This window comes from Xiphias gladius, chromosome 9, assembly GCF_016859285.1.
Source record: "Xiphias gladius isolate SHS-SW01 ecotype Sanya breed wild chromosome 9, ASM1685928v1, whole genome shotgun sequence".
NCBI lineage: Eukaryota > Metazoa > Chordata > Actinopteri > Istiophoriformes > Xiphiidae > Xiphias > Xiphias gladius.
Window position 1 is genome coordinate 22,713,213 of NC_053408.1, and position 27,477 is coordinate 22,740,689.

The 27,477-nt window shown below is 38.7% G+C and overlaps 2 protein-coding genes across 5 annotated transcripts; both read right to left on the bottom strand.

The window, feature by feature from the left end:
- Positions 1-6,773: 6,773 nt before the first annotated feature.
- Positions 6,774-10,603, bottom strand: tfam (transcription factor A, mitochondrial). Its single transcript, XM_040135286.1, has 7 exons — positions 10,323-10,603; positions 9,336-9,478; positions 9,045-9,115; positions 8,645-8,794; positions 8,301-8,396; positions 7,508-7,564; positions 6,774-7,422 (listed from the first exon to the last, which is right to left on the bottom strand). Exons 1-7 carry the CDS (start codon positions 10,406-10,408, stop codon positions 7,147-7,149), a joined length of 879 nt encoding a protein of 292 aa, XP_039991220.1. The 5' UTR covers positions 10,409-10,603; the 3' UTR covers positions 6,774-7,146.
- A 1,537-nt stretch (positions 10,604-12,140) lies between these two features.
- ube2d1b (ubiquitin-conjugating enzyme E2D 1b) lies at positions 12,141-21,138 on the bottom strand. Of its 4 annotated transcripts, XM_040135475.1 has the most exons (8): positions 20,929-21,138; positions 20,082-20,219; positions 19,145-19,208; positions 18,384-18,415; positions 15,721-15,798; positions 14,990-15,095; positions 13,480-13,573; positions 12,141-13,391 (listed from the first exon to the last, which is right to left on the bottom strand). In XM_040135475.1, the coding sequence occupies exons 2-8, from the start codon at positions 20,085-20,087 to the stop codon at positions 13,346-13,348; spliced, it is 426 nt and encodes a 141-aa protein (XP_039991409.1). In that variant the 5' UTR covers positions 20,088-20,219; positions 20,929-21,138; the 3' UTR covers positions 12,141-13,345. The 4 variants fall into 4 exon arrangements, with proteins under 4 accessions (XP_039991409.1, XP_039991408.1, XP_039991411.1 ...); XM_040135474.1 differs by lacking the exon at positions 20,082-20,219; XM_040135477.1 differs by lacking the exons at positions 20,082-20,219; positions 20,929-21,138 and adding an exon at positions 16,215-16,317.
- Between the last annotated feature and the right edge of the window lie 6,339 nt (positions 21,139-27,477).

Here is a 27,477-nt window from a genome sequence, read left to right on the forward strand (position 1 = left end):
TGGTCTTCCACACAACTGTTGGGACAAACACTAAGACTGTCAAATAACTGACAAGATGCAGCAAAATGACTGCTAAAAGCAATGCAGATTTCATGGCCATTGGTTATCTGAGTAACGCCATTAAAAACATAGGCAGATAGGAGAGTTCTAGAGTTGTCTGAGGTAAATTTAACATTATTCCTGAATTTACTGGGATTATAAAAAGAATTAATGAAAGAGTGCAGATAATAGTCAGAATTAGCTTTTCTGACAGCAGCAGTGCACTTATTCCTCAACTGTCTAAAGGCAAGCCAGTGACAAGGGTCTTTGGTGCACCTCGCCAGTGCTCATGCTGTGTTTCTGGAATAAAATACATTAGAAAGCTCAGCAGTGAACCAGGGAGTAGAGACACATTTTGTTCTTGTCCTTTTAAAAGGTGCACATTTATCTAAAGCTCAGTTAAAAGCATTGGTAAAATAACTTAAAGCTGGCTGGAATCCCCGGGCAATTCATTCATGGGAATTCTTTGAACCCTGGAGTTCTTTGGACCCTACACCAGCTATAAATAAACACCGACTGCGTTGACTGGATGTAACTGGACTCACGTGAATTGCAGGTAACTCCGGTAAAATCCATGGGTTATATATTTTGGTTTCCTAATTTTTTTTCCTTATCCTTTTCACAAGTGAACTGAATTGACCTAAACTGATTGTGGAACACAAAGGAATATTATTTTGTTTTTGGGATTTATTAGTTTGTTTTTTTTCTTCTTTCTTTCTTTAAGGACATAAAGACATGGATGACCAGCAACTTTCTGCTGTTAAACACAAAACTGAAGTTATTGTGCTTGGCCCCCAACACCTCAGAAACACCTTATCTAATAATAAGGTTCTTCTGGATGGCGTTGCCCTGGCCTCCAGCACCACTGTTATGAATCTTGGAGTTCTCTTTGATCAGGATACATCCTTAAACTCCCACATAAAACCAACTTCAAGGACTACCTTTTTTCACCTATGTAACATTGCAAAAATCAGGCACATCCTGTCTCAAAAAGAAGCAGAAAAACTAGTCCATGCTTTTGTTACTTCTAGGCTGGATTATTGTAATTCCTTATTATCAAACTGTCCCAACAAATCTTTAAATACTCTCCAGCTGATCCAGAATGCTGAAGCGTGAGTATTGACAGGAACTAGGAAAAGAGATCACGTCTTCTGTGTTAGCTTCTCTGCATTGGCTCCCTGTGAAATCCAGAATATAATTTAAAATCCTCTTCCTCACCTACAAAGCCCTTAATAGTCAGGCACCACCATATCTGAAAGAGCTCATAGTACCTTACTACCCCATTACAATACTGTGCTCCAAGAATGCAGGCTTGCTTGTGGTTCCTAGAGTCTACAAAAATACAATAGGATGCAGAGCCTTCAGTTATCAGGCTCCTCTACTGTGGAACCATCTTCCAGTTTGGGTCCGGGAGACAGACACCCTCTCCACATTTAAGAGGGTGTCTTAAAACCTTTTTGATAAAGCTTACAGTTAGGGCTGGCTCAGTCTTGTCTTGAACCATCCCCTAGTTATGCTGCTATACGTCTAGACTGCCAGTTGACTTCCCATGATGCACCAAGCATCCTCTCTCCTCCTCTTCCTCTCCATCTGTACGCATTCATATGGCATCAATGCTCGTAACTAACTTGACTTCTTCTCTCTCCTGTAGTTGTGTGCTTTCTCATCTCTCTCTTCTCTTTGATGCTTTCTGCCGGTATTTTTGCCCCTGGTGCTAGAGTCTGGATCTATGACTGCAAACCACCTACTGCCCCCATAATCCTGCTCCACACTCACTGCTTCAATTATTATGATTATCATCTATTATTATATTTAGTTTTATTATGCAGCCTATTATTATAATTATTAGTTTTATTATTAGTCTCATTATTGTTACACATACGTCTACTTTGCTATGCTGCCCCCCCGTATGAGCCAGGTTCTTTTCGAGGTTTCTACCTGTTAAAAGGGAGTTTTTCTCTGCTGAAATTGAATAGAGCTGAAAATATTAATACATTTCACTGCATTGAGCATTGAAGATATCTGTTGTGGTGTTTCATTGTTTGTCGACCTATACTATATATTTCGCTTTTGGGTATGTTTTTTCTGGGAAGGGTTCAAGGTATGAGTGTGGTGTTTTATTATGCTCTATGTTTGAGTCTTTTGAGTAGTTGGATAAATTAAAAATGTTGACTCACAAAATATTGTTAAGCGCTGACCTAACTGGCACCCCAGCAACTTGTCAACTGGTTCATTTCTTTTCGAAACTGTTACACCAAGCTATTGCAATATAACATTGTCACCACTGTTTCAACCTTTGTAATGCTACCAATAATCCCGAGTCCATTTGTGCTTAGAAAAAACAAAACTACTCTGTCACTATTAATATAGAAACAATCTCTTCGTCTTCCTTCTGCAGCAACTGGTGTCTGTGCGTGTGTCTGATGGGCGGACTGGAGACATGATGGTGTTGGGAAATGTCCACCACAAACTGGTCTTATCTCCTGACTTCCAGGCTTTACTGAGACAAGTTGCAACAGAGCAGCAAAAAGGACCCTGATAATCTTATCATCTACTGCAGAGACCCAACAGATCGGAAAGTTAGAGAATTGTTGACACAAGTAAAGATTTACTCTGAATTCTGTAATATTCGTGATCTGATGCTACATGTTTTGTTACTGAACAAAATGGCCACACTGGAGGAAGAATGACAAGTAGTCTAATTGTCCATATCTCTGCTTTGAGAACAGCTGACCTGTTTTTATTATTTTTAATCTGTGAAAAAATTAAAATTAATCCCAACTGAAACTTTTAAAAATCCTGTGATAGCAAAACTATCCATTTTTGTTACTTTCTCTAGTGCGAAGAGAATGCCAGAGGAGACGTTTTGATGTTTTGTGGAAAGATGACAATTGTGATGTGCTGTAAATACATGGTGTCAGATTCAACCCAATGGTCCATAAGGACTCTGTCATATACTGTTACTTGAGCACTGATTACCCATTTATAGATTGCCGTCTTCTCACTGAGAGAAGGGCCCTGTCAGTTCTACACACACCAGCACAGCAGCCGACATGATTGTGAGCTTCAGACTGATTGAACACCAGCAAAAGACCACATCAGCTACATGTTGCTGATTTGAGTGCGTTACAATATCCACTTGGAAGAGGTCAGAGGTCATTAACCAAGATTCAGTGGCCAACCTGAGAAAGATCAAAGTGAACAGTGACATGGGGTTATCATCTTCCCCTATATACAACCACCTGTTATCATGTGACTGAGGTTCCAGACTTTCATCCAACAAAACCACTGAGTGACTGTATTTTAAACTTTTAGATGCTTTGATAACTTACATTTTAGACAGAACATCTGAATGCAACAGACTGACAATGATATAACTGTGGTTCTTTATTAATTCACCTGTTCCTTTCATTTTTGTAATGAATGACATATCTGTCTTCAGTTTTAAAGGGGTGACACCTGGAGTGTGTGAAGTAATGTGGCACAAGTATGAAGACAATTGGAGACTTGTCTCTCACCATGTGTGTAATTCCATGAGTGGATTCTATAGATTGAAAGGTGCAAAGTAAATGTACCACTCAACCACTGTTAGTGCACTAATGTAAAAGATTCATTTGGAATTTGTAATGTGCAGTATTCAGGAAATTTAGATGTAGTATTTTCAGTACTTATATGAGATGTTTTGTCAGCTTGGTTTTTGATATCACAACATCATTTAGTGTTTCATGTTTTCTCAGACTCTTTTACAAATCAGCCTCATAGAGCGTCTTAATAGCAGCTTTGAATCCAGATGTTGAAGTTGTCATGTAAAACAATGTTATAGAAGTTTTTATATTAACTACAGACCATATTCCAAACTTCCATTCACTGCCAAAACATTTTCATTGCACTTTCTTGAATCCCTTTCAAATAATTAACACCTGAAAATTCAAAAATATTATAGTACAGAAACCTTTTTAGAGTCTAGAATGACCCCTTAATGAATACAAATGCACGGGGAGATACAGCTCTATTTTTATTTGACTAGGCTGTAGTTCAGCTTTTGATACAGTACAGCATGCGATCCTAATAAACAGCCTGCAACAGTAGGTTTGTGTATAAAGACTGCTTTTAAGGCTATTTATGGCTCAACATCACATTTCCATCCTGTGTGTAGGACCTCAGACACAGACCTGCTGTCTGTGTCCGGTTTAAAACTAGAGGGCTCACTATGTCTTGATTTACATCACTTCAAACAAATTTTTGTATACTACCAATAACTTTTGATGTGTTTTATACTGATATCTTATTATTTATACGCATTACATTGTAGATTTTTAATGTCTTTTACTGGTTTTCTGCCTTCATTTAATTTCTGAATCTTTGTTTTTATTATGTGTAAAGCACTTTTTACATTGGTTTTAGAAATGCTATGCAAATAAACTATGTAATTGTTCAATTCAGTTTTATTTACAGTATATAGCGCCAGGCCATAACAAATATGATCTTAAGGCACTTTACAGAGTCATATCAAGATTTTACAATATTATAGAAAGGAAACCCAACAGTTCCACAACGAGCAAGCACTTGGCAACAGTGGAGAGGAGAGACGCCCTTTTAACAGGAAGAAAACCCTGCCAGAACCGGACTCTGGGTGGGTGGCTGTCTGCCTCGATCAGTTGGGTTGCGACTGATTAGTATCTGGTAAGTGTACTCAGGGTTTGTCAGTGCTCCCGGTGCAACAGATTTGAACATTCACCCAGAAGAGGTTTATGAAGACATTTCAGCTTGGTGTTGATTACTCTTGTAAAAATGCTGCACTTATGTTACAACCTAAATGAGCTTGTTCATGTTAAACTTGGATAACCAAAGTACACAACATTAAAATGCTGGATTCTTATGACTCTTGCATGGTGAACTGAAAGTATTGATTCTGTGATATCAGAAATAATGCAGGGAAATAATTCAATAATACTGTTTATGGAATTTCTACAAAATCATATTGTGATATGATCTCATCATTCAACAAATGAATGTACTCCAAATTTGTTATTGAACAAGCTGTAATTAAAAACAAAATTAGTTATTAAAGGTTTTTTTGGCCTCTTTAAGTCTGAACAATGGAATGCAAATCACTGATCTGAACATCAGTCTGACTATTTTATGACATTTCGCTTACCATTCACTGTATCGGAAATGTACTGTATATTGATATAAGAATAATGGGAATTCAAGGGTTATGCAGTACATAGAATTCACCCTCTGTTGCAATTTGTACATTGTATTCCTCTTAGTATTGTTGCTTTCATGTGCAATTTTTTTAGGGAATATAAAAGGTCATTATTTTGAAAGTATGTAAATGTTTATTCAGTAATTACACAAGAAAAAATGTAGTTAATTCTGTCTGAATACGGTAGCACTAAATACAAGCAAAAGGAACTGTCACTACTGAAAGTATGTTCTACATCATTAACAGAAGACCAGAGAGAATCTGGATTTCAGCATCATTAATGGACATTGTTGGAATTTCTTTAAATATGAAGGAGGATGTTTTTTTGACATAACTGAGCCGCTCATGACATCATGCAGTATGATCAGGACAAACCAGTAATTTTCACTTGATATCTGATGGGGGAACGTTCCTTTATACCAGCTAAACATAATTACTTGGAGAAAACTGCTGTGGAAAAAAAAACTAATTTTATTATCAACCATAACAGGTTTTCACAGCTGTTAACAGAAACCCCGCCCACCCCCCCAAAAAAACATCTCACGTAAAGCTCGTCTGGAACAATGCATAATTCAGAACTTTTTGTGTTTGAAAACCAAAATGTCAGTTGATAATGTTACAAATAGCAGGATTTCATAGTTTCTAGGTTGCGACTGTACAAACTTATGCTACACTAATAACAGTGATGATACAAAAAATTCAGTCAGCTTGGATTCATGGGAACTGTGGTACTGTCTGTTAATTTGGAATCAATAGCACTTTTCTTACAGTAGCAAGTTACTAAGAACGGGCTAACAAGCTGCGCTGTGGCGCCCACACTTCCACAGGTGACGTACTCAGTAGAGGATAAGGCTGCTGTCATTCTCAAATTTTCTTACAGTCAACAAATCCCATAACTATCAACGGTTCAGTCCATCTCTCAACACTTTCTGACATCCCTATGCTGTCTGTAGTCATTTGTGTCATAAAACTCTATTGTTTCCGAAAAGAATTTAAAACACGAGTGAACCACAATGTTGCACTGGGTGACATGTTCCTTCATCATAGTTTATTTTGACTCAGTCCTACACACACTGTCCCACTGCTGGAAATACTGACTAGAGCACCAAATGGGGATTAATCCATTTTTATCTCTTTGGTAAAAACTACAGCAACCAGATGTTTGAGGGAATTTACTGAACCTTTTTCAACAGTGAAACTATGTTTGTGATGTCTTTTTAAACATTCCATCTTCGGTAGGAACCAATGGGCTTGGAGCTGAGACAGACAGACAGCAGAGAAGTCAGGAAATATTGAGAGACAGACTAACGCACTATTTTGGATTTTTTGAGGATTTGTTGACAAGAAAAATGTAGACTCACACCAGACCTGCTCTTAATATTAACACTCTGTATGACACACTAAAACTAGAAAACTGTGGTTGTTCTTCGGATGGCAACAGTAACCTTTATATTTCCTTCAGGTTTACTGTGGTTACAATCAGGGCTATGGAAACTTTTAAACATTGCAGACAGAAAACAGTGCCTGTGCCTCCTATAATAGCTTTAATACCTCACTCACATGTCTTAGATTTTCAAAACCATTACATTTCATCAAGTAACTCACTTTTTAAGTCTGAAACAGTCCCACTCTACATCATTCAACCACTCAATGCCAGGATGTGTATTTGTAGAGTGGATGAGAAGAACAGCACATTGTACCTGGTAAAACTCCTGCTTTCAGAATTTTCCTTCTATGTGTCACTGTCACTGAACAGAGGCATTACTGTGGTGTTGTGAAATTCTATTAAGCTGTCTGCTGTTAAAAGTTTTCCCTGTTGAACCTAAGAAACATTAATGACGACTGGTAACTTGTCATGAACACTCTTCTTTCCCCCAGACTCAGTAGATACAGATATCTTATGTCTTGGTTGTCCGGACAGTTTTTGCTGAGCTACTTTTCGTTGTCTTCCTGGTCATCTGGGACTTTCCTATGGTAGTGGCCACCTTCACTTTAGCTTTAGCTTTCTTGGTTCCTCTCTTCGCTGCTGGAGTTTGAGCAGCAGGTTTTTTCTTGGCAGACAGGGTCTGCTCTCGGATCACGTCTTCTCGTCCAATCTCCACCATATGGTCCTCCCATGACTTCATCTCATTCTTATAGCGAATTTTGTCATCCTCGGCTAGCTGCGTATAGACCTGAGATGTGGAACAAACACAGAACATCTGAATGAAAGCTTTACAACTACGAGAATAAAGGATATGTAATGCCTGTGTGGCCAACCTGTTTCTGATGGCTGAACAGATTCCTCCAGTCTTCCAACAGTGACTTCATTTTTGCCTGAATGAAAATCAGCAGCAACATTATATCACTAACTGTTGTGCAAAGCCATGGAAATTCTCTTTTGCAATACAAGCACATAATCATATGAATCCCAGTTCCATGTCATGTTAACCATCAACTGGACCAGGACCATGTTAAACACCACTTCCGTTCTTTGAGAGGAGGTGGAGGTTGTGGAGGGATACAAACACCTTGGAGTCCACTTTGTCAACAGACTTGACTAGAAATGCAACACAGAGGCTGTCTACAGGTAGGGACAGAGCAGTCTCTACTTCTTGAGGAAGCTTAGGCCCTTCAATGTCCTTTACCAGTCTGTTGAGGCCAGTTTTGCTTTGCTGCAGTCTGCCGGGACAACAGCATCAGAGCCAGGGACACTAGCAAACTGAACAAACTGATCCGGAAGGCTGGCTCTGTGCTTCTCAGGAGCCCTTGGAGTTGGTTGTGGAGAGGAGGGTGCTGGACAAACTTCTGAACATCACGGGGAACATTTGGCATCCACTCCACCACCTGCTCTTCAAACAGCAGAGCACTTTCTGTACTTGTTGAGCTCCGCTGTGACAAGGAACACCACAGGAAGTCATTGCTGCCAGCTGCCATTACTCTGTACAATGATTCTCCTCTGTGTCGGGAGCGGGGGCTCCTCCTCTGACAGAGTAGTTTTTCCTTGTAAACGATGCATCTACTACAGTGATTATTCCATACCATCTGAAGTGGAAAAATCGTGGCTACTTACCTGTGTGGTGGTTCCTCTGGCCTCCTCAAAGTGCTCTGACATGAAGATGTTGAATGGAGAACGAGGACGTTTGGGCTTCCCCAGGTTGGTTAACTCCTGGATCACACAAAGGGATAACCCAGTAATTGTTCAACAATGCTGATGTAAACAGGGTTTAGCACTCAGATTGCTGACGGGGGTCAAAAGGACAAGATAATGTCAGCAAAGTCAAACTTCTAGATAACTTGGATATCAAGATGTGTTTCTAAGAGGAATGAAATGAAAATGAAAATATAGCTTGAGGCTCTTGACAACTGAGCACCCTGGCCTTTACCTGTTCACTTTCTACTATCTATCTATCTTACCCTTTTCTTGCGGATGGCCTTCCTCTTGGCCATCCTCTGCCTCTTCTCCAGGGCTTGTTGCTGCACCTGTGCGGGGGTCAGCTGAGCCTGGTAGTGCTGGAGTTCCACCTTAAACTGCTGCCTGGCCCGCAGAGAGGCCTCCTCAAATGGCTACAGGAGAGAGAAAAAAAAAAAAAACTTTGGACACAACGACAGCATGACAAAACTTGTATGTTGAGAGACTGTATGAAAACAGAAGATGTTGTGTATGTGTTTTACACTTATTCAGTATCACAGAGATTATTTGCCACGTGCTATCGTTGCCTTAGCCTACAATGCATGCACTTCGGGCAATACTAATGTTAGGACAGACTAAAAGCATAGTGTACAGTTTATACTTTCCAACAAGTAAGGGAAGTACCTGTTTCTCTTCTGGGCTCATCGTTCTCCACTGCTGGGCAATCTTCCTGATGATATCCACTGATTTGATTTCTAAAGACAAAAATTACAAGATGATAATTAACAACAAAATTATATGAGTCCTTAATTTAGGATTGAAAAAAAAAATTACACTTCAATGTGATTTTAATATGCTTCCTTCACACTGCTTACCGCTAAGTACTACAAGCTGTTATTGCCCTATTAGTGCAGTGAGTGTATGAAATCAATAACTCAATCTGCCTTCTACAAGTATCAAGCGTTGCAGATATACCTGGGTTTTGTCTGGTTATGATTGGCTGCTGTTGCAGGACATATCTCATGTATCCATTCAGAGGTCTCTTTGGAGGGCCGCTGGCCTGAGACGTCAGACATTTCACTGGGCTGACGTATGCGGTGGGGAGGACGCTGGTGCATCTAGAGAATGCATGTGTACACATACGCATAAATACGATACTATGCAGAGTACAACCTTGTGAAACTCCATTCACAAATATGGCAATTGAATGGTGTCTCCTCAAAGCAACATAAAACACTATTACAAACATCTTTTTTTTAAACTAATGTATTCAGCATATGTCCCACACACCAAAGCAGCATTTCTTTTGATAAAAGTTTGAATTCAAGAATCAGTTTTCCTCTTGCTCATACAATCATTTTGCTCTAAAATCCACTGTGGAAATGTGTTCTGGTTTTGTTCACATAAAGTACCGCCTACTGGATCATCTGTATGCTATGGCCTTCAGTAAGGCTCTGTGAGAAAAAAACAGACAGCATTAAACTGCAAAAGGCTAAAAACTCCTGCACGTGGTAAAGGAATTTTATATTCCTGGCCATAACTGGCCCTAATCACATCTGCTTTACTTACACTGTAAAAAGTCCACATTGAATATGGTTCAAAACGACATCTTTCTTATTAACACACAATAACCCTATATTTCTTGTTAGATATTAACGCCCTAAAGGCTCCAACCGTTCAAAGCACTTTAATAGGACATATATAACAGGACATATTTAAAATGAACGCATCAAAACGTGTCTGTAACTGACTGACTAGTTTCTCAATAACAGTTGACTTGGGATCATACTCTCGTTCACTCATCTTTTTATTGTCCATTATTTTCTCTCGTTTCCAAAAATAAAAATTTGTGCTAACCTGCCCTATGCGGAACGCCAAGGGAGAAAGCTAAAGCTAGCTGGCTAACCTAGCCCTGCTACAACTTCAGCTAGCTGATACAGAAAGCAACTGTACGTTAGCTACCTTGCCAGAGTGCTTGTGCAGGACAAGACACTGAAGGACTTAGCCAGCAGGCTAACACTTGCTGTTAATAAGCTGAACGGAGCCATGTCGACAATAATTAACGTAACAGGCCGTTAAGTAGAGTAATGAAAGAAAAACGTATTGTCCCACAAAGCCAGTGTGTTAGAATGTTCATGCAATAGATGTTTAAATTGAAGCTGAGTCTCCTCCCTCCTCCTCCTCCTCCTCCTTGTTGACATGCAGGAACAGCTAAAGGCGCCCTAAGTCTCTCCTGGTGCATTGTGGGAAAAAGGTGACAATGTCTACTTCCGTTTCCGCTTCGGTCCCGTTCGTCTCGTCTAATCTTTATCAAGAAGCAGAACGTGACAATTCCGTATTTTGAAGGGGGAGAAACTTTAAACTTAAAGCTTTATATTGATTTTTCTAGCAGCTTTTCTTGCGGAGCACAGAGACTTTATTCTTACACGAGAGCGGATGCATTGTTTGCAGTGAGACCTGCGAACAACAGGGGCTTGGACCACTTTAACATTGACATAATTGCAGATACATAAAGATACTGGCTAGTTCATAGCACAGTTGTTGGTCGTGCAGAAGCAGCAAATACGCGTTGTCGTGGTTCTTGCTGTTTTCTACTAAGTGGTACCGTGAAACTTCGCAGATTTTCCTTTAAACACTTTGGTGATGAAACTGTAAAAGGAAGCAGAGGAGGCGGAACCCAGGAGTGTAGTCTTAACATTTTTATGCATCTACAGTTTTAAGTATTGTAAGGGTTATATGGCAGTCATTTTTGTAAAGTAACCATAAAAAGACTTGAAATGAAAGCATTAAAACTTTTCTGTCTCTTTAAGTCTGCCACCCAGACTGTACACTTTAAACCTTTGTATGTTTCATTGCCTCTGTACTGACTGCACTCTGCCTTTGTAGGACATTATAGTGTATGTATGCCACAAGTATGAATAAAACTTATATTAGTCAGACTGATTTGTTATACAAAAACATTTGTATCACCACTTGTTAGCAAACAGAAAAGTAAATGAGAAGAAACTGATGACAAATACACTAACAGAATTGAATTCATTCCTGAGGGATTATTGAAAAGACTGTAATATAAACTGTAAATACACAGTCTGTATTCACTGTGGTTTGCAGCTGTATGTGGGTAGTAATGTGTTTAAGTGTATTTTTTCAGCCACATTTTGTGTTCATTTTGCTGTCTGCTCTGTCAACCTAGTCTACACATCTTATCTGTTCTCACGGGGCCAACACACTCATACATGCTCACGGATTCTTATTCTCTGTGTTTTTCAGGCTTTCAAGGCTTTGCCTAAAGATTGCCAACCAGGCAAAGCACACAACTGTCCCAGGGCCCCAAAACTCCCAGACTTAAGTGATATGTGCTAATTTAACTGAAGTTTTGTGTCAGAACATCCACTATTAAACTACGATATCAACTGACATGACAAGTGCCTTAAGGTTGAGACCATGTCCAAATCTAGTTTTAAAACTTTACGTTTGCTCATATGCTGCATACTTATGACCCTCCCCATCCCTGTATAAAGGTTATAGCTCTTTGTTTCTTTTGGTGATGAGTATTGTTTACTATATTTGTTTTCCTTAGCATTTATGAGTATGTACCAGTTAATGCTAGCTACCATGATCTAAGTGGTAATTACAAATGAATTAGACCACATTAATACCAAACAATATAATCACTACATTAGTCAACCATGTCAACAGAACAAGATCACATAGAGATACAAACTGCCCTCCACAAATCAACATTAAGCACTGTGATAAAAACTGAGCTAGACCATAAAGTCATGTTAAAAAAACGTACCATTCTTTAATTCAGTACAAAAGGTGCCACACAGGCCTAAAAGACACAAGTGATAGACTTTTTACACAAGAGCAGAAAATTAGATGTTTACCCTCTCTATAGCATAGATAGATATACAGACAGACTGGAGATCATACAGAAGAACATATTCCACCATTAGGTACAGGTTTCATTGGGTTAAAAATCTAATCTTTGTGCCTGTGTAAATCCAACCAAAAACCCGACATCACAGCTATTCCCAGGGGAAAAGAGTACATTATTTTAATGACACATTTACATTGTGATGACTCTAATTTCAATTGAAAACAATAATAATAACAATTATATAGTTCCAGAGGATTTTAATACTATACATTTAATAATAATAATGATAATAATAATAATAATAATAATAATAACAGATGTAGAACACGGTAATACATGACTTGTAATTGCTCCCATTTTCAGGGGAACTGCAACAATACATTCTTTTATTCAACTTCATCTGCAACAAGATGCAAAACAACCCAACAAGAACCTCCATCACCCATTACATGAATGTTAAAGGTGATATTTTGATGTCAGCATTCTTTTGTTTTACAGAGATGTCAGAAACTGAAGCTTACATATTTGGTATTCACACTTCAACATTCCCATGGTTCAGTATGTTTCTTGCCGGCTGTTCATGAACTCAGCAGAGAGTGAAGTTGTGATTTTCCAGTTATGGAGCAGCTTGTATAATAAGCACGTTATCCTACTGCTCTATTATTCAGCTCCTCTCTTGTTGCTGAACGGCATATGATGGGATTTGTGTCCTACAATTCACTAGTTTTACTTAAAAATTAAGAATGCTGTAAAGCAGTTTGTAATAAATTTGTGTTTTATAAATAAAATGTCCTTGATGCAAAAACAACATGCCAAACTATAAAATGTCAAGATATCCATGTTAAGATATTGATTAAACGGACAATCTTTCTCATTTGCTCCAAGTAAAACCCTCTGCTTCCTTTCAGAAACAAATAATGTATATGTCATGGTATCAGATTAATAACAATGACATTACAGTTTGATGGAAGTTCCCAAGTGTTACTTAATGATTCCGTACTATAATTTACAGTGTGTTGTGACTTTAAAAAAGGACGGAAAAAGAAAAAATTTCAACATGTTTTTTTTTATTTATTTTTTTTTATCTTTGATGTTTTTTTCTTTACATGGCATACTTTTGGGTCCATTCTTTTGCTAGTTTGTTGTATCTGAGGAGAGAAAAGAAGAGAGGCCTCTGATGTTAATACTGACATTAGTGGATACTGAAGTATCACCTAAGGCTGTGTGTACACTTACTTGTCTTTGTCATTCTTGTAGATGTGCGCTATGTCTGGAACTAAGGGATCATCTGGGTTTGGATCACAAAGCAATGAACATATGGACAATAATACTGGAATGAAGCGGAATGAAAAAGATCACATTAGTTAATGTGTCGATAAAGGCTGTTTATGCAGGGCAAATTTACTTGTATAGCACCTTTCAACAGCAAGGCAATTTAAAGTGCTTTACATAAATCATAAATTACATTAAGAAAAGAAATGAGTATAGAATATAAAAAAAACATATAAAAGACTTAAAAAAAACCACACCTATATTCATACATACATATAGCTGTATACATATGTATGTGCATGTACATACATGTGAACATCTAGCTGAAGCTAATGCAGTCAACTTTTGCTGTTATACAACAGTCATGCAATAAATCCTCCCTTCATGAGGGTTCTAATGTCCAGTTTTTGTGGAAACTGTGTTAAAGAGGTACAATTTCAACTGTCATTGTCATAATCATTTTGGAGGCTGCAATCTTTGGTAGTCGGCATTTCTATTATTTTTCCACCCCATTCACATCAATGGGAGTAGGCTAAAACAGAAACACCTCTCTATATCTATATCTCTCTCTCTATATATATATATCTATATATCTATATATATATATGTATATATATCTATATCTATATATATATATATGTGTTTGTGTGTGTGCGTTAAACATATAAATATATATACATACATATACATACATGTATACACACACATACATACATACATATACATACATACATACATATAAATTTTTAATACCTGGATGAAAATCAAGTCTGGAACCCATTGACATCACCAAATGCTGAGTCAATGTGACATTTTTGTCACCTGATGTTAAAACCAGTAACTGGTTTTAATGTTTTAATTGGCTTGTTGTGTATATATTACATCAAACTATGTACCGGGGTTAATCATTTTCTTATGAATGTATGAACTCCACAAGAATCAAGGAATTACTACCACTGCCTGGTCCACATAATAATGTCATAAAAACACAGAGAAGAGCTTTACACAGACTTAATAACACAGATCTGTATATTTGAAAAGTTTAATACATACACTAACTATGGTACATAAACTGCTAAATAAATCCATATGAAGAAAATTCCCAAAACTTTTACATGGTTTGACATTTTGGAATGAAACTCAAAATATGTAGGTGAATATAGATTCCAGTGTATTACCTAAGTGCCTTCACACTGCTGGAAAAAGCCACAGCAGTTTCTTTAACAATACTGTAATCTGACAGATTATTGTATAAAGAACCTCTAAAATATAATATATTATGTACACTCCAAAGATTAGTTCAAATGTGACTTTGGAGCCAACATTGGGTGTATTCAAAGAATTTTGCTTCTTAAAATACAGATAACATTCAAAACTGCCATCGGATCAAAATAGAATCAATGGCATAGAGATGTTGTGTTGTTGTGTTATTGTTGCATTTGATACACTGATAGCAACAGGAGACTTTAACTACCTTTAGACACTGTTAGTGCTGGAGACCACTGTGACCGTAGAATGTCCAAACAGATACTGCCATTGCTGTTAATATTTGGGTGATAAATCTTTGTTGTAAATGCTACCTGTAAAAAAACAAAAACAAAAAAACCCCACATTTTATTCACACGGGTCTGTCTAACCAGAGAAGATACACTTCCAGTCACTCTACTAGTGCTCGTCGGTTTTCTGTGCTTTCCATTTCAAACAAAATAGTGGATACTACTTTAAACTGCTCAGCTTTAATTTGAGAAGGTTTTCATCAGTATAGAAAAAGCTATGTGTGAGACATAGCTTTTTTAATATATATTACTCAAATTGCAAGGATTTAAAGACTTGTATAAGTTTAAATTATTGATGTTGTAAGGGATTCCAGAGGAAAGCCACCTTGCGCTTGTTCTTGGCCTCCGTGTCATCTATTAAAGTGCTTTCAGACAGCTACCTCCGATCCTACGAGCCTTTACACCACAGGCTGTTACTATCCATTATCCACCCAGTATAATTTCATCAAGCAAAATAAAGGAATAGAGGAATTGGTTATTGAAAGCATCTTTACAGTCGTGGAACTTACAACTTGTTGGGTATTATCCCTTACATAATTTTGGAATGTGAGAGGTTTTCAGGACCAGAAGGTTTTGTGACTGCAAAAGCACCATTATAAATTCCACAGTATAACAGGACAAAGCTTTGAGTAACCACATCAGCTCTTACCTTAGGTGGCTTGAATGGGTAGTCAGTGGGGAAATGGATTGTGAGGAAAAAAACTCCTCCTTGGTAAGGACTATCACCCTGACATAAAGACATGCGAGATATTTCTGTCAGTAAAACATTTCTCACTAAAAACCATTTCGCTGGAGCACCTGTGGAAAGCCAGCAGAGCCCACCAAGATTCAGGTAAGGCCTGCATCCTTTCCTTTTGTGGGCAAACAGATCAATCAGTGTATGTTGTGGTCTGTTAGTAGTTGATAAAGCCTAAGTAACAATGTCCTGTATACAGGCAAATTGAGACCAAATGTTACTGTCAAGAAAATGCTGAACAAACTTTGATTAACATGATCAGTTCTGTCAGACCAAAATGCTGTGAATCATGTTGAAAATAAAAGAGTTTCAGTTAATTAATGGAAAACTACAGCTAATAATAAAATAGGTTTTATTTTTATTGTTCAGGTCATTTGTTCTATTGGCTATGATAACACTATACTCACAGATTTAATTGATGAGATCTCAGAATGCAGCAACATCATTAAAAATAGGTCCAAAAGGGGAGTTGATCATAGAAGTTGCAAACCATCCAGCAGGTAAGTCAAACTTATTTGTAAAAGAAAAAGAAGTGAATGGTAAATTTATTTCCCAAACTGCCCCCGTATAATTATCCATCACAGTTTACAGATCCACTTCCTACTCAAACTTTTACCTTCTATACTTACTGCAGTGTACAGTTTTCCTGTTCAATGAGATTATGAGCGATATTTCAGGTGTGCTCACCTTCAGTTTTACCTCCGAATAAAGGGATTTAGATAATCTGAATAAACTTTTGTTTTGTAGCAATTGATGAGGTGGAGACCCTGGGTGTATTAATCATGTTTTTCCTTTGACATTAAACTATAAATGTATTTCATTATTGATAACTATATGGTTAAGTACTGTTAAAAAAACACTGTAAAAAGGTCAAAGTGGACTTTTGTTTCTGGTAAGTGTGCTATTTACCTTTTAAAAATCATAATGGACAGCAAAATGGTTCTGCTGGTCAGTGAACATGTTCCTGTGTGCTTGTTATTATTATTGTTATATTGTTATTTTGCTGTAAATGCAGTATTTTTAGACCATGTCTTGATTCTGTAGGGACAATGACTAAATTTTTCCACAGAGCTGACTCATCAATACCTGGTCTGTTACAAGTTTTAACCTGAGTGTCTGAGATGCCTCTACTCCAGGACAGGATAGCTGTGCTTCATAAGTTACCTTAGTGATCAACTCCAGTTGAAGGTAAACCAGCTATGTGATACTGCAAATTGAGCTAATTTGCTAATCTGACTTTGTGATAAAGTTCCTATGAGAATATGTTTCAAATTCTCAACAATGAATGAACTTCAGCAGCAATGTTTCCCTTATACAGAATCTATTTTGGAGCCCTATCCAAACAGATTTGCCTCCACATAAAGCTGGTTTGTTAGATAGTTAGTTAGTGTTAGTTGTTTGGTATTCACTAATGATGCTTAAAATATGCAAGTATACTAGGCAAATCTCAAAGTCAATTGAATTACTTGATCCTACGTAGCACTTTGTATTACACAATGTAACTGCACTGAGCCAAAGTAATACAAAGGGATGCAAAACTATTGAAAGGAAATGCAAAGGTAGTCCAAACAACTCCCTGATGTGGCCTTAAAAGTTCTCCCTACTGCACAAATGTTTTAGGACACCCCCATTTTTCATTTTTTTATTGAAATTTCAGCAATTCAAGTCCAGTGAATAACCTTAAATGGTACAAAGGTAAGCAGTAAACTGTCCAAGGTAAAAAAAAGTTTAGGTCACCAAAAACTGAAAAAAAAACCATAAAAAAAAAAACAGGCCTTTTTCAGGGATTAAGAAATTGGTTAACTTACAGCTTTCCTGCGATGGAAGTACATGAAAGTTAGTGCAAACAATTCCTACAGTCGCCCCAACTTTTGTTGATGACTTACAAACTCTTGGTCTGTACAAAGGCGGTGTTGGAACAAACTGCTACCACACCTTCTGATGCATTAATAGGACAATACTGTACTGCAGGAAGTACTACTGTACATTGCTATCAGAATGGTGAGGAAAAGGACAAAGGAAGACAGACTGGTTGGTCAGGGTTTAATCCTACAGCAACATAATGACCCAAAACATTAGAAGAACAGAACCAGATGGTGATGGAAGACCAGCACAGTCTCCAGACCTAAACCCCATGGAGCTGGTTTGGGATGAACTGGACCGAAGGTGAAAGCAAAGCAACCTGCAAGTGCAACACATTCATGGGAACTTCTGCAACAATGTTGGGACAAACTTCCTGGACAATATTTGATTTCAGTTGTGGAAAGACCTTCATAAGTGTGTTCAGCTGCTGGATGAGTCCAAATTGTAGATTCAGAAATTTAGTTCAAGAAGAAGATTCAAGGATTCCTCATTTTTAATCTCCAATTGTTTATTTTTTCTATGCTTTCATTTCAGAAATACTGAGACATTACCCTATGTAAATTTCAGTAACAACTGGAAAAATGGAGGTGTGCTAGAACTTTTGACCAGTAGTCCATGTAAAACAATGGTAAACAATTTAAGTCCATATAGCTACTAAGTGCAGGAGTCTGTGTAAGAGGACCAAAAGGCTTGAGTGATGGCATTATACTCACTGGACCCATTATGGTCGCCTGCCAATGAAACACTAGAAGCAATTAAGGGAGAGAGAGAGAAACACAGAAGAATGTAAGCTGTTCATATCACAGACACAATGTTCATCAGTCATCATCCATCTAATCACAACACACTTTGTGTACAGAAGCTCATGCCTCTGCACAGCTTTCTCAACGTTTGGCACTGTTGAAGCTAGTCTTACCACTCATCATACAGCTTCAGCCAGTCCTGTATCCAGTCACAATCTATGTCTGGATTATTTAAAAGGTAACCTATCAAACTGACTGCAGGGTTTTTCTCACTGAACCTCTCTGTCAGCACTGCTGTGTTGGAATACTAGCAGATAAATTCAGTTCTGGGACTCTGATGTATTCCCAGTTCTATTCTCACTATCACTTCCAAAATGAGTTGTGATATAAGAATAGCTCACAACTGACCATTAAGGCAAAGCATTGAAATCTGGACTGGAATCTTCATACCCCTCTTACTCCCCTAAATATGCTTGTTCCTCTTATCAAAATTGATGCAAATAACAAAATATTCATCCTGTTCATATTGTTGTTTCTATTTCTAGGACAAAGCATACTCCTACAATTGCCTTATTTGTTGGTTTTATGCAAATCGGTTGAAACAACCCATGTTATAATTGTTTGCTATAACCACACAATAACCATCAAACAGCCCACAGGCAGTAGGAAGCTGCCTCTTTCAAATATACTCAGGTGAGACATTGTGATATGAAATGTTTGTGTGTACTCACAGTCATCCCCCACTGGTCCAGCAGAGCACTGTGCTGGAGGGTCTCTCTGCAGGTCCTGCAGCTCCTGCTCAGCACAGCAGAAATACTGCAGTTAACTAACCTGCTTAACAGGTACTAGTCGAATGTAATACTTATTTGTACTTTTTAATCAAACTTTGTGGGTACCACTGTGATGTTTTCTGCTGTTTTACCTGATGATGATTGATGAAGTTTGGGTTTCTTTAAGTGACACTACTTTTCTAATGAGCTTAGCCACGGTGATTAATGCGGATTATACACAGTTTTGTTCCTATATTTCATACAAACCATTAAACTCAAGACTGTAATTTATGTGTTTTTCCACAAAAGATGTATCAGATAACAGATACCAACAAGGAAAAAAAAAAGATCTTAATTCAAGGTCAGCTAACTTTGTCTGTTGCTCTCCACTACATCTCACAGTATTCCTCAGTGCAGTAATAAGTGGACCCTGAGTTCAGTTACGACCCCCCCCCAATAAGCATTCATTGGATGTTAGGGTCACCAGGGCCACAGAAGATATTATAACACTGGTTTCCACAGGCTGAGTAGCACGTTCAGAAAAGTAAGATATTGATGATGATGTTGCTGGTGTCAAAATGATTCACACATTATTTAAAAAAGCCCTAATACCTGACCAGGAGATATTTCCGTTTTTGGATGAATTTCATTGTCATATTGCCAAAAAATATTAAATATGTAAAAAACAAAATATAAGATAGGAAAAGTATAAAATATAAAATATGGAAAATACGGTAGGGTATTGTAAGATTGTAAATGTAACTAAAACAGTTAACTTAAAGGTTCATGTTAATTGGTTAAGTCATTAATTAATAAACATCTGCAGCATCAGAGTATTGGGTGCACCATGATTTCAGTGTAGTGGGTAAAAATAGTCTGACTACATAGGGATACTGGCCTGCATCAGTTTTCACAGTGCCACTTCACCAATTAGCCGACAGCTCTTCTTGATGTTTCAATAACCAATAACTTGTCCCAAGAGGCCTGCACTTTCCCTCAGTCCACCTCTCCTCCACTGTCCGCATCAGGGTACTTCCTGGTTGGAAAGGAGTGGCATGAGGGAGAGGAAGAGCTTTCAAGAACTTCCCTGGGAGCTATACCAATGTTAAATCTGTGATGAAGTGTACACAAGTTAGCTGAGTTACTTGTGTTTGTTATTGCATCATAATAGAATATTTCATACTTTCCCATACAAATTCTGGACTACATGAGGACTTGTGTTTGTTTAGTGGAGAGATACCTGACGCTTTCGTGGTGTCTATCTACTATTATTACTAACTAAATAGTAGGGGTAGGATTGAAAGAAACAACAAAACAAAAAAAAGTTAGAAATGAATGGCGTTGTCAAGTAGTAACGTTCCTGGTATTATAGTACTTGTCCACCGCAAAGAGGACACGTACAAGTACAAGACGACTGTGTTCGGTTACTTAGACAAGATAGAGACCTCGTAGAGTGACTGCTTTGAAAACAGTGACAGGTTGACATGGAGGCTGCCAAACAACTTGGCTATTTGTTAGGGAGCTAACACGAAACTTTGAAGTTGTCGATACGTATGTTCTGGGAGGTGTCAACATACAGCGTATTTCCAGAAACGTTACAAAGTTCGCCAGAAGTTGATTTAATGCGGGGATAACGTTGAAATCTTTGTTAATAAACATTTTGAGGAAAAGAACTCTGAGGTTAGCCTCTATTGGGCCAGGCAGCTACCATTAGCTGCCAACCAAAGCCAGCTAGTCAAACTTACCTTCTGTATTCTTTTCAGTGCCATCTTGACTGATGCAGTTTGCTCCTCAGCTAACTTCGACTCACTCTTTATTTTCAATTTCAATATTATTGCTGACGAAGTCAATGGCTGTAGTTTGCTCCCTGAGTACTTCAACAGCAAGGGATGTGTTTGTGTTTTAATAAATCCTCATTTGTTTCCGCTTTCTCCTGTTTACGGTCGCTCCTCCGAAGTGGATCATGGGAAATGAAGTTCTGAATATTGCAATTAGATTTAAAGGGGAATAACGAAATTGGAATTACATATATTCTTACATTGATATTATTTCTTGTATTGCTCTCTTTCAGACTCGTCGAAGGTTTCTTTACATTTGTATACAAATTACAAGCTTCTTTATTCATAACACAATTGTAGTAAGTTACAAAAACCACAACAAATAACATATTAAAAAATATAGCAAGTAGTTTGCCTTCAAAACAACTCTTCTCTAAAATGACCAGCTAATGAGTACTCACTGCGTTGATTTTATGCATAAAAAAATCAACACAATTTGGTCCACAAATTCTCGCTTTTATCAACTGCTCACTGTCCACTGGATCTATTCCCTCTCCTTTTAAACATGCAATAGTTCAACCTCTCCTGATGAAAGCCACACTTGATCCTTTTGTCTTTAACAATTTTAGACCAATCTCAGACTTACACTTTTTATCTAAGATTTTATAAAAGTGTTTTGCCTCTCAATTGATCTTACATATGAATACTAGTAATGTTTTTGAGAAATTTCGATCAGGAATTCCATGCCGAGCACAGCACAGAAACAGCTCTAATTAAAATTACTGATGACTTACTGCTCCATGCTGATTCTGGGGCTGGTTCAAATTTAATTTTGCTTGATTTGAGTTCTGCATTTGACATAGTTGCCCACAATATCCTTATAAATTGCCTTGGAAACTATGTTGGTATCAGGGAGACTGCACTGGCTTGGTTTCGCTCCTACCTCTCCGACAGATCTTTCTCTCTTATAATGGAAGAATTCTTCTCATCCAAAGACCCCCCCTCATGTGGTGTGCCCCAAGTGTCGATTCTTCGTCCAATGCTATTGGACTGGGTGAGATCATCCGTAGGCATAATATTAACTTCCACTGTCATTAGGACAATGTCCAGCTTTATGTTCCGCTCACTGGTAATGATAAAGTTATTATAAAGTTATGGCTTGTCTCCCTTATATCACATCCTGAATGTCAAAAAACTTCCTCCAGCTCAACGAGTCCAAATCTTAGGTCCTGTTATCCGGCCCCAAAACCTGATCTCTGACTTGAAAAATAATCTTGGTAACCTGTCTGCCTATGTCAAGCACTCTGCCTGTAATTTGGGTGTGATCTTTGACTCTGTGATTTGTTTCGACATCCAAGTCACGGAGGTAGTCTAATCATGCTTCCTCCAACTTTGGGATATCTCAAATGGACCTTGAAAAAGTCATCCATGCTTTCATCTCGTCATGTCTGGGTTACTGTAATTCCCGGTATTCGAGGCTCAGCCAAAAGGCCATCTCCCGCCTTCAGCTTGTTCAAAACTTGGCTTCCAGACTTTTAACAAATTCTAAGCAACCAGACCATATCATGCCAATACTTGCAACACTACACTGGCTACCTGTTAGTTATAGAATTGATTTTAAAATTTTACAAATCACTTGTAAAGCCCTACATAGGGTTGCTCCTACTTATGTCACAGATTAACTTGTACCCTATGAACCCAGCCACTCCCTATTTTCCTCAAGTAGGTGCCTTCTTTCTGTTCCCACAACCAACCTCGCTACAAAAGGAAACCATGTGTTTTATGCTAGAGCCCCGCAGCCATGGAGCTCCCTACTGAGGAATTTAGGTTAACAAACTCAGTACCCTTGTTTAAATCAATTCTCAAAACTTACTTTTACAGGAAGGCTTTTCTACAGCAAATCGGTTGCTTATCTATTTTTCCCTTTTTTATTATACACTCTGTTTTATCAGGTCCTCTGTTCTATGTTTTTACTTATTTATGTCTCTGTTTTTTTTAATCTTGCTCCATGTTTTTAGTCATGTTGTTTTTTATCGTGACTATTTATTTTATCTTGTTCTGTAAAGCACTCTGTAACTATGTAACTAAGTTATTATTATTGTATACATGATATATGTTGATAAATCATGCATTAGCCTATATTTTCTCTTATTTGTTATAACTGACATCAATAGCCACAAGAATATTACTTATTGTGCACCTCCTTCAAGCCTGTCTCTGAAGAAGTTCTTCAGGTGCTATGTTACATTGTTATTGGTGACATTAAGATCTAGGGAAGTTAGTGTATATTCTTTACTCTATGCACTACCCTTGTATCCAGGGTTAAGGTGTTTAATTCTAAAGTAGTATTTAACACATGAACCTTGATTAAGGGTTCCATTCAGAATATGCTAATACTGGCAAACTTGCTTGAATAGTGGAAATCTATCACAGTTAACATCAAATTTGCATTAAGTTTTGTCACCATTACTGCTGCAGTTTAGGTGCAGATTGATTTGAAAAGTCTGCACTGATTTACTTTACAAAGATAATTCAACTTTTCCAAAAAAAAAGAGAGAAAAAGACAGAAGAAGGTAGACTCAGTTTTTTTACTGGAATGGATTAGACAACTTGAGCAAGTTTGTCTGAACTAAATCTGACTTCTGATTTTCAGGCCATTTAGAAATTAATGGAAATCAGTGGCTGGAAAAAATTCAATCTAAAACTACACAACGTGCATTAAAAACAAAAAAAGTGTACATGAGTTGCAGTGAAAAAGCTAAAATCTGAAAAAAACACTAGTAGTGTGCCATTTTGCTTGTATTCCAACAGGTGGTGCTGTTTATGTAAATTAAAATTGTTTCCACAATGTTTGAAACTGACAATTAGAATCAGTAAAAGTTCCCAATTTTTAAATTATTTATTATTATATTGAGGAGAGTGTAAAAGAGTGTATCACTGTCTACACTATGGCCAACATGAAGTGGTAATAGTATCCACAGGCCTCTGAGCTGAAGCCTTTGAAACATGACAGACACAAAAGTATTCAGATACTTATGAAAAGACAAAAATTAAATTGAAACAACAGATCAGCAGTTTATCACACTCACATATTTTGACATCAGGACACCCATACAGACAAAGGGAGAACATTAACAGAAGAGGACTACAAATCTGACGGGACATTCAGTGACAGTGTGCGTTTTGTTTGAAACCAAAAGGTATTGAGGTTTGGCAACTAGCTGCATTCTTGTAAAATGCCCCCCCCCCACACAAAAAAAAGGCGAATAAAATAAAATCGGGAGCTTCCAAATTCTACAGAAAACCTCTAGTCCTGATGAGGGGATGAAGGTTTTATTCCTTCAGGACATAAATGGTGCACAACTTGACAAGTGGCACACCTCTATCTTCCAGCTGTTCCTTACATCATTTAGAGAAAAGAGTTTAATGAGTCATCAGTCTTTAAAGTCTTTTAACATGGAAAATCCAATGAATGAAGACCTTCAGTATAACAAAAAATGATTAGTGCTACCTGCATAGACTCAGACAAAGGCAAGTGTTGACTTTAAAAAAAACAATAAACGATATATACTCTTGTCAGTGTGAAACTAGCAAGGTGTAATGTATCAATGTATCGTCTGATTGCATTGATAATCAATTCAATATCAATAAAACTCTTAATTTGGTGAATGTCAGCCATTACTTTTTTAGTTCTGTTTTCAATTTCAAGAGTACCTGATGATTTTCTGGACTTACCACGTGAAACCAGGTGAGAACTTAGCCTCTGCAGTCTTTTTCTGTAACTACTTTTATTTTTTCTAAATCTAGCCCCTATGGATACTGTATATTTACAGATTTACCATAAGAATGTAAGAATGTAGTGTAAGGAGTGGGTATCTAAAAATTACTCAATTTCAGCAACATGCTGATAAGTAATATTTATTTAAAGGTGAATTTACCAGTTGCTTTTAATGATTTGTAAAAGATCTTGGGGCCCTTTATAATGACATGCTTAACCTCTTAACTTTTAAATTTGTGAAAACTTTCCTATTGTGTTTATTTCATTTAGGGGAAAAAACTGAAAATAATATAATGAATATAGCACATGGAGGTCTGGGCCTCTACGTTGAACTTATATAATAGAGATAGAAATCATGTGCTAAACCAGAACAGTGATACTGCCATTTGTACATTATATAAGGCAGATGTAGGCCTACAGCATAAACACTTTCATTATGTTGTTATAAGCAAGAGAACGGACTGAGGAGCACCTCATTTTGCTGTAAACAGAGCTGCAATCTGTTTACTGATCCCAGTACTTGTGTTTATGAGGCTTTAGGCCAATTAGAGTGATAGCCTGAACTTTCCAACAGATAAGTGTAATCACTAGTGCAATTAGGGACATGGACTCATCTGGAATTATGGCAGAGGAGGCTGTAAATCTCAGTATGACAGGGACTTTGTCAGGAGGGATAATTGGATGTCAGACCCTCAGATAATTTGCATCACAAGCAATCTACTGGTTATCTGGATCTGTTGTCCCTGGAAGACTTACAGTGGGAAGAAAAAGTATGTGAACCCTTTGGAATTACCTAGTTTTCTGTGTTAGTTTTTCATGAAATGTCATCTGTTGTCTGTGGTCTGTTTTGTTCCTGGTTGTTTTCCCTAGTCTTCCTTGTTTGTGTATTTTTCTGTTGCTTGCTTACCTGGATACCGGCCTGCCATCGTGTCCACCCATCTGTTGGGAAGCTTGTTTTTTCCCTTATTAAAAGATAATTCACTGCATCATTCTTCCTATGTGTCTGCATTTGGGTCCTTTCCCTGTGTTCCTGGCTTCAGCCATGGACCCAGCAGACACTTCTTTTGCTGGTGAACTTTATGATTCGGTTTACACCTTTATGTGCCTGAATGGAGAATGGAGAAGAAAAGAAGCTAATAGGGAGTAGAATGATGATGCTCTGAGGATAGCATGCAGGGAAGTGTCGAAGAAACCTTGGTTCAAGTGTTCATTACCTGACTGGCTTGAGGAATTTATAAACACCCCTGATTCCTACCTAGACTACCGTCCTGCTAGCCTCCAGCCTGCCTCTTAGTCAGCTAGCCTTTGGCCTGCTAGCTTCCACCCTGTCTCCTCGTTTACTAGCCTTCGGCCTGTTAACTTCAAACATGCTAGCCTTCAGCCTTCACCTCAGCCAGCTCTCCAGCCAATTCAGCTCGGGTTCTTGAACCTGCATCTGTGCTGAGCTGGCTAGTGTGCTGTCTACCCCTGTTCCCCAGCAGACCAACTTTGTGTCTGATCCTGATCCTGAAGACACTGAGCAGTCCCCTTTCTTTGGGACTCGGTTAGTTATTTCCCCAAGATATCTAGTAGTTGGAGCCCCTAGGAGGAAGCGTGGGTTTCAGAGACGCCTATCCCCCAAGCTGCCCAGCTCCACAAAGACTTAGCTGGCCAGTGACCCTCCGAGCTTCGGCTGCCAGCGCCACAATCAATACCAAGCTAGGTCCCCAGTAGGACCCTGAGTTGGCCGTCCCCGCCAATGTTCTGTCTGTTCCTGTATCGGGGGTCCCAGCTGACATCCCGTCTGTCCCTGAGTCAGCCATCCGAGCTGACGTCTCATCAGTTCTGGAGCCTGTTCCTGAGTCAGCCACCCCGGCTGACATCTCTTCTTTTCCCGAGTCTGTTCCTGAGCCGGCCGACATCAAGCCTGCTCTTGCTCCCCATTTGACAGCCTGGCCGATGCCAATTCCTGATCTCCCGTCGACAGTTCCTGCTGACACCAGTTTGGGATCTCCAGTCGACAGTCCATGCTGACACACCGCCACACCTCCCAGATCATTGGTTGTCTGTTAGCTCAGCCACCGCAGCTCAGCTGCTGCTGTCAAGCCTACACCACGACCAGCCAGATCATCAGACTGACTGCCCAATGTTCCAGTTCCCAGCCCTATTGTGTCTGGTTCCCAGCTTCATCTGTCAGCCATCTGGGGCTCCTCTGGACCCCAGTACCCTGCTCTGCCTCCCGAGGGGACCCACCTCTGCCATCACCCTACTGCTCTGCCCCCCGGGAGGACCCGTCTTCTCTGTCGGCCTCCTGCTCTGCCAGCAGAGAGGTCGCTGCTTCGCCATTGGACTCCTGCTCTGCCTCCAGAGAAGTCATGCCTTTGCCATCAACAACCAGAGCAGTCCTGTCTTCGCCGATGCTCTCTGGAACAGCTCTGGCCTGCCCTCCTGAGTGGCTCCACCTGTCTGCCTGGCCTCCAGGCTGTCTGCCTGAGATTCTCAGCTATCCTGCTTTACAGCCACCTGGCTGACCATCCAGGGTCTCATTCTCATTGGCTCTCCAAGTCCCGGGCTGTCTTTCTATGGACTCCTGTTCCAGGGATCCCGCCTCCAGAATCCCTCATCCTGCCATACTGGATGTGATCATAGTTTCTTCAGGGGACATCTATAATCCATCCCTTGAGGTGGGGGTACTGTCACGGTCTGCTTCTCTTCCTCTCAGCCCCGGTTTCCAGTCTCTGTTTCTCCCCTCATTTCCC